General features: G+C 42.4%; 1 protein-coding gene across 1 annotated transcript in view; it reads right to left on the bottom strand.

Annotated features, from left to right (window-relative positions):
* LOC144762933 (xanthine dehydrogenase/oxidase-like) overlaps positions 1 to 13,419 on the bottom strand; it is a 1,098,251-nt gene that overhangs the window by 642,874 nt on the left and 441,958 nt on the right. Inside the window, exon 20 of the mRNA XM_078648234.1 lies at positions 5,478 to 5,602. Coding sequence (XP_078504360.1) covers positions 5,478 to 5,602 — 125 coding nt within the window. The remainder of the gene's footprint in view (positions 1 to 5,477; positions 5,603 to 13,419) is intronic.

Raw genomic sequence — 13,419 nt, 5'->3', positions numbered from 1 at the left:
GAAAAGTCTGGAATGGTATTACAAATTCTTTTATTTTTAATTTATTTTTATTAGAATACTGCATTGTTCATCACAGAAATCATAGCATTACACTGTTTTTGCACAATCTGCACACAGGTTATTAACACGGGTTACATTACAACGTGCGTGGTACCACATGATCTCACTCCCCACTTCTTCATTTGTATCCACAGTCCATGTGCCATAATCACAAGAGTAAGGAGTATACAGTATGAATAAGGGACAAACAACAAAACATTACAATTGCACTGCAGGGTATTACAAATTCTTTCACTGAAGCTATACTTTCCTAGACTATGAGCTGCAGTAGGGATTCAAACCATAAAAAAGAAACATCAGGGGATAAAATAATACCTGGTGGAATGTCTCAACTCAGGTGGGCAGAATGCTTGGAAGTTTTCTGGATTAACTGGAAATTATTTAACTAATTCCAACATGTGTTTAATCCGACAACATGTGTTGTGTCCTTTATTTCAGGTGATGCATTCACATCATTATGCTTCCTTGCCTACGGTATAACTAGGCTAGCAATAATTTAACTCATGGCTTTTCGAGTAGTCCCCCTAGATCCTAGGCTAGGCTACACTCACACCTGCTCAGTGCTAGGATATCCTCCTGGGTGATAGAGTGTTCTACAAATCTGCATAAGATAACATAACATGGAAGGTTTGGCACTAACTTGTTACTTATCGTGATTTCCCCTTTCCAGCAGAGCTAAATGCTGGCTATTGACAAAAGACACCTGTTGATTTCAGCTACAGATGTTTCCAAGTTTCCCTTTGCTTTTTGGTTAGGTGAGAATATTTGGGAGTGAGTAACATTTATAGAGCACACATTTCAAATCAACGTGCCTTGAACCAATGAATCTGTGGAGTCCAGAGATATATTGTTGCATGTCGCAGTCAAACGTTTTGTGGCACAGTATGTATGTTACAAGTCACTCCGGGACAGCTGGTTTTATTAATTCAGTAGACCATGGCCGTGACCAGTACTCTGCATGATCAGGATGTTTTGCTCACAAGAAGAGGTGAAGATACAGGTGGTGTTCAGGATTTTATTATGAGTGGTTACCATAACTGGGCCATAAAACTACTATCAGTTGGTGGCAACTGATAATGGTAGTGATCTATAGGCATTTTTACCTGAACCTGAGTGGGGATATTGCTTGCTGGCTCTCCGTAGTAAATCTGTAAAGTATGCGCAGACTCCAGATATTTATTCCCCCCTGGTTGTGCAGTGAACATGCATGTGCTTGGGTAATGCGTTAGTGAAATTGTGTTGGGGTCCCCAAGTGAGTATGCACCCCCAAAAAGCAATGGGTCCTTCATAGGGCTAATTTCATCCAGTTGTCTTTCCTCTTCCTGCATGGCCCCTGACTTTGATGCCTCGTGGAATCCACTGAAAAGTGGAGTGTCCTGTGATGGCTTCAGATCATCACCCAGAGGAAATAGCTTTTAGCTGAAGTGACTTAAACCAAATCATTTCCAGTAGGTAAAGGTGTGACCTGGCCAAAGAACAGCACTTGAACAATGATTGCGGCCTGGAGACATGGTCAAGATGCATATCCCTCATAGAAAGGTATGGGCTCTCTGCCCATTGCCTAACCCCATACCCTCTGGTTTGTGTTGTGAAGAGAAGCTGCCCATGTTAAATCCGCAAAAAGTGACAGTTTTATTGATAGTTGTCATGGAGTCGTGCACTTTGCTGTGATTTCTTGCTCCCAAAGATTTGGGATAAACTTTAAAGTATATTGAACAATTGGACTGAGCCAACCATCCCCAATACTAGATATGTGCTGCCCCCCTCCAGCATGCTGAGTATTCACCATTTCACTTGAAGAAGTTCAGGATACAGTAAGGAGAGTACCAGAGACAAAACCTTGAAATTTTGGCTGCCTCTGTTTAGGGGATAAGAACCATATCCCTGTGACTGTAGAGAAGACCCGCAGCCCTACTGAGAAAGAGGTAGCCTACCCTGCATGCTTAGATCCTACCTTGCACAACCAGTGCTTGGAGTGCCATTTTCCCATACTGCTATAAGGAACATAGTGCTGCTGAGTTGGACTGAGGCTGGACACAATGCTCTACTACCTGGCACAACCTGAAGATACAAGAAACCCTTTCAATTAAGTTTCAACAGCAGGACTGGGGCCAAAGTATGACCATGTGAGTAGAATATCATGTGGTGTCCCGTTAGTGTTGTGAGTTCCTGCACCTGGTGGACAAAGATGCCTCATCTGCTTCATATGCAAGCCAGAGACTGAAATGTGACTACTAGTGGCACCCCATATGGCCTGTCACCACTGCAAACAATCCTAGTCAGAACTGTAACTATAACTGACACCCCAAAAGAAATGGCCAGGAGCTGTAGTAAAAGACAATGCTTCTTTGGCACACTCAGTAGCTTAGCCTGGTTTCAGCAAAGCTGCTCTTTGCAAACACAGCCAACCTGCAAACTGCCTCTAAGCAATATGAGCACCCAAGAAGCTTATACCATTGAAAGTCTGCCTACACATCAGCAGACCCTCATGTGCCACTGCTTGAAAGAGCACTGCTATCTGCAATTCACCACAGAAAGCATCCCTCATCACTAAGACCTTGAACTTCAATGAGAGACCATAAACACCGGAAGTAGATTATCAAGTAGTAAGATATGCACTACACGCGTGCATAGCTGTTTTAGGTTATGATTAACTTTGATTGTAACCCTGAGTTTCCACCAACAGATTCATCCTCCTGCTGAACACCAAGTGCTTATAGCTTCAAAATAACACAAAGTTACTATGCACATTGATTAGTAATAAAATAAGTCTTTTGTTGAAAAAGAAAAACAAAACAGAATCATACTGCTTGTACATTATATTTGGCCACCCCAGACCACCTTCCAATAGTAAGCCTTGATTGTTTCACCTCACTAGCCACTGATAATCAAAGCTCAAAGATGAAGAACGTTGCAGTTCAGTTAGCAGTATTATCAGATTCCTGAATTTTCAGGGCCAGTGGCAGATACTTGTCACAAGGGGTGCCTGAATTGAATTGAAAGACCCCAGAAAAAAAACTGGCATGATAACTACTACCCTGTAACATGCTTTGTTCTATTGCTCTGCAGTGGCCTTACTTTTACACAACTATCCACCATTCTATTTTTCTGATGGACATAACCACCAATTATGTGTTTATCTCTGGCTTGACATATCTGCCTGGACACAACTATGGTAAGTGATTTAACTCAATTATTTTCATTGATTAAGTTTTGTGGTGGGTGTCTCTAGTTGGCAATTGTTTGTACCTTTGTCCTAATAGGGACCCTTGCTTCTAGTCAGGGTAAGGGGGATACACTACGACAATAACCCCTGCTCACCCACTTGGTAGCTTGGCACAAGCAGACAGGCTTATCTCAGAGGCAGTGAGTAAAGCATTTGTAAACACATACAGTAATATCACATTGAAAACACTACAAATGGACACCACACCAGTTTAGAAAAATAAGTAATCATTATCTAAACTAAAACAAGACCAAATGACAAAAATCCACAATACAGTAAAATATGACTTTCAGATGGTAGAAATAGTTCAGTTGAAAGCAAATTGCAAATGCAACACCTTTCACACAAAGTTCCTGGGATGCGCCACGCAAGCAAACAAAACGGGCCTCAGGGAAGGTGATGCGTCGATTCCTTACACTCAGGGAAGGTGATAAGTCAGTTCCTTGCTCCGGGGGAGGTGATGCGTCGATTCCTTACTGCTGCGCAGGGGAGGTGATGAGTTGGTTCCTTACCGTAGAGGATGTGATGCATTGAGTTCTTAATGCATGGGGAGGTGATGCACCAGTTTCTTACTTCGTCCCCCAACGATGCAACAAACATGGCGCCTTGATGTGATGTGACAATCCGGGATGAATCAAGGATTCTTCCAGCTCCCAGTGGAAAACAATTCTAGAGGTCCAAAACAACAGCAGGCACCTCTTTGCAGATTGGAACTCCCAGCAAGGAAATTCAGGGTAGATGGCGGTGAAGTCTTTGTGTCCCTGAGACTTCAGAATAGGAGGCAAGCTCAGTTTCAAGCCATTGGAAATCTTCCTCAAGCAGGGTACACAGCCAACAGCAAAGTCCTTTTCTCCTTTCCTTGGCAGCAAGCAGCCACTGCTTGCCAACCCCAGACACCAAACAGCACAGGGGCAGTATTCCTCCTCAGCTTCTCCGGCTCTTCTCCTTGGCAAAGGTTCCTCTTGATTCCCAGAAGTGATCTAAAAGTATGGGGTCTGGGCCCCTCTTTTTATTCACAAAAATCCTTTGTTCTCTGAAGGCAGAGAGTGTCTGTACCCAGCCAAAACCAGTTCTGGGGGGCACTTTGCAAACGCACAACATACTCCATTCAGGTGCAGGTGCTACTTCACCCACCACTCCAAATGCAGACCAGGCCTATTCAGCCTAGTGCTGACTCATCAGACTCTCTGGAGCCACTGAACCTCCCCAGCCCATGTCACACCAACAGACAGACAGCCAATACACAAACCTAGCAGAGGCACACTGGATGGTTAGGCAAGAAAATACCTACTTTCTAAAAGTGGTATTTTCAAAGACAGAACGTAAAAATCACCCTCACTAAAAGATGCATTTTAACATTCTGAGTTCAGGCATACTAAACTTTATTTTCCTACCTTGTTCCCAGGGGAAGTTATGTTTAGAAGATGTTAGAAACAAACTCCCAATTCTATCCTATGGAAACAGTTAGCCTTGCAATAGTGAAAAACGAAATTGGGAGTAATTCACTATTAGGACATGCCACACACACCAGGGCATGTCCTACCTTTCACATACACTGCACCCTGCCCACGGGGGTACCTTGGGCTTACCTTAGGGATGAGTGATATGTAAGAAAAGGGAAGGTTAGGGACTGGCAAGTGTGTGCACTTGCCAAGTCAACATTGCAGTACCAGACTGCACACAGGCTCTTCAATGGCAGGCCAGACTTACAGTTACAAGCTGCTTCTGTGGGTGGCACAATCAGTGCTGTAAGCCCACTAGCAGCATTTGGTTTACAGGCCCCAGGCACACATGATGCACTGTACTAGGGACTGACTAGTAAATCAAATAGCAAATCATGGAAACACCAACCCATAACAACAAATTACAAAGAGAGCATATGCACTTTAGCACTGATCAGCAGTGGTAAAGTGCCCAGAGTCATAAAACCAACAAAAACACGTCAGAAACAGGAGGCCAAAAAAGCAAAAAGTCTAGGGATAAAAAGCTGAAAAAGCCAGGTCTAACAGTGGGGAATTTCTTAAGATCGGCTTCCCCATCATGAAGATGAATTTATTTTAACATGCACAGCACATGGTTTCTAACTCCTTTCTGGCCATCTTATTCAAAAGATCACCAAGAAATGCCAGTGACTCCGTAACATCTGTGTTAGATGTGAGTCAGAGTTTTGTGGTTTTAGGCCACACTTTACCTGCACAAGCTTTGGATCCTGGGTGGAAACATACATCTCCATCTCCCCATCTTCACCTTTGGGTACTGCGATGGCACACTGGGTTTCCATGTAGAAATGCTCCTGCCCTCCAATATGTATCTCCCCTAGGAAGGCAAAGAGAACAAATGTGATCAGTCGCTTGCTTGGAATTCCATCAGAACAGTGACTGGGTGGGCCACCAACAAATTCTTAATGTCTTCCTGCATATATATTCTCAGGGTGATCATGATCTTACTGCTGAACTATAGCTGCATGCTGGCCAAAGAGTCAAATGAGAAAGGCATTCCAGAGGCAGCACTAATGTCAGGAGTAGTTTCTCTTCCCTTAGAGTGATAAAGCAAAAGATGATGTGATGGTTACAACTTCCTGTTGCAAAGCTTTAAGGTTCAAAATAGGAGAGTGTACTGCTTGAATGTGATCCAAAAACAATTCTTAATTGAGCAGAGTCTGTGTGAGAATGGACTCGTTGCCATTGAATTCAAACCATTGGTGGTGTTTGAATTAACCAGCTGTGAAAGAGACCATTTTCAATATGATTCACATACTACATCATTCTGCAATTACCATGTCATCCATCTACCTAACACGTTTTGATTTTATTAGATTAGACTATAGATTATTTAGGCTCAACTGCACTTAATTTTGGCATCATTTTGAATTATGTCTTAACTCTATAGCAGTTGATAATGAGATGATGGATCTCGCTGCCAGTCAACCAAAGGTGTGTAGAGCAAACTTTGCACCATTGCGAAAAACATTAAAATCTATGTTGCAACATTGTAGCTACTGGGCAATGGAGGTAACAGATTTTGAACCAGACAATATTATGAAAGTGCCTTTCATCATGCCAAATATGAAAGGAACTGATAGTCTATCCCTTTACAAACATTCATGTTAATATGTTTTTAACCCTACTGCAATACGGCTAAAGATGATGTTGCACTTGTTTTGCTGCTTATGTAATAAGAAAGGTAACTTTATAATGATAACAAAATGGGTTGCTGGTTGACTGGGGTGTAAGCCCTAGTCAAGTAGCAACCAAAATCCTTGTCAGGGAAAAGCACAAGCAACCTCAAATTAACTTTTGCTCACCCCCTTGGTAGCTTGGCACAGAGCAATCGTTTAACATAGAGGTAATGTGCAACACAAACAGTGAAACAATGAATACACACCACAAAAGGAGCACCCAAAACAGATTTATAACAATAGACGAATTTCATATAAAAACCACAAAAAAGCCTATAATCTGATTAGTAGAACAAAAGATATTCAATTTGAAATATTTTAGTGCAAATAGCCCTAAAACACACAAAATGCCAACCCGTGGATTTCAGACTGGAACAAAGTCACAAGTATTAGGCCGACCACGATGTAGCTTGGGCTGGGTACAGGTACTCAGTCAGACCCACTGAACAAAATACCTTCAATCATAGGTTGCAGGGCGTTGTGTGGATTCCAATAGAAGATGCGTTGCACAGTTGAAGCTTGCGTTGGTTCCAAGATTCCGGGATGCTGCAGTGCGCAGTCCTGTTGCTTCGATGTCGAGGGTCCCGTCGAATAGGCTTGCGGTACGAAGTCCGTCATTAGGAATGCGGCATGCAGCTGTTGATGCATCGGTTCCAAAGGGCTGTTAGGCTGCTATGTGGAGTTCGTCATCATCATCGAGGCTGCCGTCTATGAGAGATGCGGAGGCCAGCGCCGAGAATCCAGTGTGCAGTGCCGGTTCCGAAGATGATGTGGACTGCGGAAGCAATGCAAGTTATTGTGGTTGTCCCAATCCACGCAGCCAAGGTGATTTCTGCCTGGGGACACCCCTTTAAGCCAAGAAGATGCATTGGTTCTCCACAGGAATGATCTGCACAGCAGAGAAGATGCATTGGTTCTGCTGGAAAACACCTTGAGTCCACTCCCAAAGGTCCAGGACTGGAATGGCACCACTTGGAAGCATACACTCACACATGGCAAAGTGCAGGTGCAAGGTTGTTGGAAGCCTGTATGTCCCTGAATCTTCAGAGCAGGAGTAGGGGTGGGCCGACATCTCCGTTCCGCCCACGGAATGTGCGGAGATTTGCCCCTTCCGCCTTTCACAATGAAGGCGGAGAAACGGGGCAAATCTCCGCACACTCGGGGGCGGAACGGAAGTTGGCCGCCCGCCTCCCGCCCGCAATATTAAATTACTTTAAGCATAAAATAAGACTTAAAAAGAACTTACCTTATCGCGGGGTGATCTTCCTTGTCCAGCTAGCCGTCTTCTTGGAACTGTGCATGCGCGGGAGCCTGCACATGCGCATTCCTGGCGAGAATGTCTAATTTCTCTAAAATTCCAAGACCACTTCAGAAAAGTAGAGTCAAATTTTAAGAAATTATTTGACACCAAAACCACAATAATCTGATAATTAGAACCGGAGATATGCAGTTTCAAAGTTGTACAGAAAAACAGTACCTACAGGCTCAAAGCACCAATTGTGGTTTTCTGGTCTTGCCATAAGAGGACAAAGTCACAAGTTTGGGCCAATCCCGGCGTTCACAGGCCAGATGCAGGGGCCAAGTTAGGCCTGCTGAATAAATCCTGGTTGCAGAGTAATGCGAAATGCCTAAGAATGCATCATGCAGCGGAGGCGATGCGAGGTCCTTGCATGGAGATGTGTTGCGTCGGCAGTGGTTCTGAGGGAACTGCAGTCCCAATGGAAGGTCCGTGCATGGAGATGCTTAGCACCGCAACGGTAACAAGGAGCTGCGGGCTGTCATTGATGCAAAGCCCTGTGTCAGGGATGCGTTGTGCAGCAGTTCTGATGCAGAGCCTTGCAGGGTGATGCAGAGATGTATTGGTTCTGCTGGGACCAGAGATGGGCTGGCCGAGCACCGAGCACCTTCAGGCTCATTTCCAAGGGTTTAGGACTGGGGAGACACCACTTGGAGGGACAGGATTCATAGCTGGCAGGGTCCAGGTGCCAAATACAAGGTTTTTGGAGCCTGTCTGTCTCCGAGACTCTGAATAAGAGGCCCTTGGAGTCACTCTGGTGGTGCTAGGTTCAAGATGGCGGCCCAGTCCTTCAGTCAGGCAGCAGGATTGTAGGGCAACAGAGTAGAAGTCTTTCTTGCAGAGCAGCAAAGCAGTCTTTCTGAGTCTTCCACAGGTACTGAGGTGTACTGAAGAATGGATCTGGGGGTTTACCTTTTATAAGTGTTGCCATCTTTGAAATAGGAGAGGTTTCTAGAGAATTCCCTTTTAAGTGTCTGGAATGGGAATAAACAAAGTCCAACTGCCAAGTACACCCAGTCATGTGACCCAGGATAGGCTGCAGGCATCAAATAATTTAGGACAGGAAAATGCCAACTTTCTAAAAGTGTAATTTTCAAAGTTGCAACTTAAATTCCAACTTTACCATTAAAGAAGATGTTTAATAAAAATTTCCCAGACACCCAATATGAAATGCCTACCTGTTCCCAAATTCAAAAGCCGTTATTAAATGTAACAAGGCAACCCAATGTTATCCTTTGAAAGAAGTAGGCCTCACACTAGTGAAAAAAACAAATGTAAGTGTCTTTCAATACCAGGATATGTAAAACTTAAGAATACCTGTCCAATGTTTCAATTATAAAGCACCCTGCCCTATGGGCTACTTAGGGCCTACCTTAGGGGTTACCTATATGCAATAAAAGGGGAGTTGAAGGTTTGGCAAGGGGCTTATATCGCCAGGTTGAAGTGGCAGTTTAGAACTACATCCAGGCTGCAGCAGCAGGTCAGGGACATGTTTTAAGGGGCTATTTAAGTGGGTGGCACAATAAGTGCTACAGGCTCACTAGTAGCATTTATTTACAGGCCCTCTGTATATAGCATACCACAGTACAATGGAATTATAAGTAAAATAAATATGCCAATCAGGTGTAAGCCAATATTATCATATTTACAGTAGAGGGCACAAGCACTTTAACAATGGTTAGTAGTGGTAAAGTGCACAGAGTCCTAAGGACAAGAACATTGAAATCAGCAAAAATAGAAGGGGTGAAGGAAAAATGTTTGAGGATGACTCTGCAGAGAGGGGCAAGTTCAACACGACCCCCCTCCAGTCAAAAGTCAGGGGAGATTAATCAATATTTTGACCGACTTCTCTGCTTAGGCGATAGAACATGGACAAGGCATTGTACTGCAGAGGCCCTTGAAAGCTCTAGGCCCCTTTGAATTTGGATCACTTTGATAGCAAGATCAAAACAATTTTAGATGGAATTGATAAACCTACTGCACTAAATAACTTTACTCCAAACTTTAATTGTTCCTCTCAACTTGGCTTGCCACATCTCACATCAGTAGCATTAACCAGATTGGACCCTATTTCTGCTGAGGCTTTTAAAATGTTGTATTGATCCATGAAATCAGGGTCTCCCCTGGACCTCTCCCAGTCAAAGCAATGATTAAAATGGGAAGATAAATAGGCAGGCCCTCTCCTACAACTTTGTAACCATTCCCTTACTCTCACTGACTGTTGCAAAAGAGCTCTAGTGAAGCCATTGCTAAAAAAAGCTCTGTCTGACCCATCAGAAATGGCTAATTTTAGACCTATCTCTCTTCTTCCCTTTCCAATAAAATGTTTATAGCTTTATGTAAGTACAATAGTGCCACAATACTTAAGAGGATTTTGCATGGCTAGAGGAATAACAATTTGGTTTTCGTCCTGGTCATGGAACCGAGTCTGCTCTGATTTGCGCTACTGTTGAAATAAGAAGGATAACAGACAACGGACAACCTATGGTACTGGTCCTCCTAGATTTGTCAGCCACGTTTGACACGGTGAACCACCACACTCTTCTATTCAGACTAATCTCAGTGGGTGTTGGTGATCCGATGTTAAACTGGCTAAAATCCTATCTGTTTGGTCGCTGTCAGGCAGTATCTTTTCCCCATTTCGATCTAAATTTAGAATGACCTCAAATGGCGTCCTGCAGGGCTCCTCCCTCAGCCCTATTTTATTCAATATTTGTTTTAAACCCCTCAGCTTTATTATTAAGTCTCATAAGATGAATTTGATTAATTATGTGGACGATACCCAGCTGATTTTGTCATTAAACAAAGATTAGGAGGACATTCATTGCAACTTTCAGGCATGTATCCTGGACATCTCTAACTGGATGAATGAAAATTCTCTTAAGAGGAACGGGAGCAAAATGGATCTCCTTTGTTGCCTGGCCCATAAAATTACGATATTGTTATCCTCTAACTTCTGGCCACTGCCTACGGAGACACCGCTGGGCACCTCAACTGCAGTACAAACTTAGGGGTTGTTATAGATAAAGGTCTTTCTATGGAAAAGCAAGTGAACAGACTCACTGGGACTTGTTTCGCACTGATCCGGGCCCTCAGGAAGCTATACCCATTGCTCAACCTCCCAGCCAAATCATTGATCTCTAGAGGTATAATATTAAGCAGGCTGGACCAGTGCAGTGCCCTTTTATTAGGAGTTCCCAGCTATCTATTAAAGAAGCAGGAAAGCATCCAGATAATTACAGCAAAGCTAACACTAAACAGACCTCGACATTCTTCTGCCACAAATGCTCTGAAAGATCTTCACTGGCTGCCAATCAAACAGAGGATTATATTTAAATCACTCTGTATTGTATTGTACATAAGGCACTACACAACAAATATACTCCTGGCAGACACCTCAGATCGGCCACATGCAACTATGTACAAGAACTTAGATTTTAAAAAAACCTACAAGGAGGATGTGCTTTCACCTCGAAAGCAGCTCGGATTTTGAATAAACTACCAGCTTCAATAAGATTTGTTTCTGAACGGTTAAAATTCAGTAAAGCTTTAAAAACTTGGCTCTTTCCAAATTAATAACCAATTTTAGCTTTGGTTTTTCATCAGTGCCTTCTCTACCTAGTGGTCTAGCTAGCCACAGGATACCATTATTGATAAGGTGCGCTCTATAAGTTTTACAAACATACATACATACATCACTCTGTCTACATACTCCCAAATCACTGACCTGACTTATGGGCAACCCCTCTTCTCATCTGTACAGCACCTAACCATAATTTGCTCACAGATGTGTAGGCAGACAGTACCACCATGGCCAACAAGGTGATGTGGCCCACTCAACCCCTTGGATCAGACGTCTGTCCCTACCCCAAGGAAACTGCCCATAAGGACCGAAACCAATATATCCAAAATATATATACGCCAAGGAGTGGTCTGAGAGTGTCATTCTTTGGATAAGATTGATTGATGACTTGTTTATCCTGTGGAAAGGTACCCAAAAATCAGCGAGGTTGTTTGTGTCAGAATTAAATACCAACTTTCTGAATTTACAGTTCACTTCCACCATCAGTGTTTCAGAAGTTTGCTTTTTGGATCTTGAGGTGTTTGTGAAAAATAACAGACTACACACAAAAACACACAGAAACCCCACAGCAGGAAATTCTATCTTGCATTCACATAGCTTCCATCCACAAAACTAAAGCAGGGTATTCCATACGCAAAACATTTTTGGATGAAAAGAAATTGTATGACTCAACCTCTTTGAAGGAAGCACAGAGGCAATTAACAGAAAGATTTATTGAGAGAGATTACAGTACCCAGGTTTTAGATCAAGCCCAATTCAAGGTGGAGAGAATCACTAGAGATTCATTATTATTTTCGAGCAAGACAGGAGGAACTACAAATAGAAAAGGCAAGGATAAACTACGAATGATCACTGGGTACAATGCTTATCAAGCTAAGGTGAGAGAAGTAATGAACAGGCCCTGGTATCAAGTAAAGAGTGACCCTATATTAAGTAGTGTTATATCCCACAAACCTCTATTAACATTTAAACAAGCAAAATCTATGCGTCAAGATCTAGTGGTGAGCAGCCCAGAGGTGGCAGATATGGAAGGATGGTTGAGGGCTAGCCCAGGCTTTGTCAGATGCTATAAATGCAAAGCATGTAAACATGGTCTCAATAAGAAAGAAATCCGAAAACCATTATTAAGGAGTCCAAGTATAAGAAAAGCAAGGGGTAGAAATCCTCTAAAGTTTGATTGTTGAAATGGGGTACAGATTGCAAATTAGATGAGATGCAGTTCAATTCCAGGACATTAGCCAAAAATCCCCAGTCATTCGTTTGTCACCAGCCCATGATAATATAAAAAAAGATTATCCCTGTGATTACTCTTTCATTTTATAGGAAGATGGTAAATTGTATATATGTGATTTAGATAATTTATTCAAATATATATTTTCTAATTGTATAAAATGTCTGCAACATTTTGCGAACAATGATCACGACCCTGGAGGAGGTTTTAACATGTGATTATTGCACTTGCACTTTAGAAACGTTTGGCAACTGTATTAAGTAGAGCACTAGGCCTTTATGAAAATTTGGCAACAGCACTTTTATATGAATTGAGAGTGAAAGAGCCAGGTACACAGGATTATTTATGTAGGCACATGATTCATGCACGAGCACTTTACATTGATGTTTTAACCAACTTGTGTAATATACCTGTGCAAGTATCTGAGATGCGGTAGAGCACAAGCATTTTAAAGAAACCTGAGCCAAATGGTGAAATTAATTTGACACCGATAGATAAGCAGAAATAATAATTAAAAAAACTAAAAAAGATAAAACAAAGAAAGAGAATATATGTAGACAAAAGTAAAGAAGAAAAATTGCAAGTAACATATGTGTCTTAACATTTGCATTGCCATATGGTATGTTTACTATGTCTATTGAATTTGGAACCATGTGACCCACTATTTATCCCATGGATAAAATGGCGTCTAGTGTGTGATCAAGGCAGTAGTAATTGCCAAAACGTGTAACAGCCAAGAATAAACGTGCTTTGGATATACCTTGCCGTGTTGGTGTACGGTTTGTCAATAAAGACTGGAATTGACATATATATATATGTGTGTGTGTGTGTGTGTGTATGTGTA

The sequence above is a fragment of the Lissotriton helveticus genome, chromosome 6 (genome assembly GCF_964261635.1).
Source record: "Lissotriton helveticus chromosome 6, aLisHel1.1, whole genome shotgun sequence".
Classification (NCBI taxonomy): Eukaryota; Metazoa; Chordata; class Amphibia; order Caudata; family Salamandridae; genus Lissotriton; species Lissotriton helveticus.
This window is presented reverse-complemented; position numbering and strand designations above follow the sequence as displayed.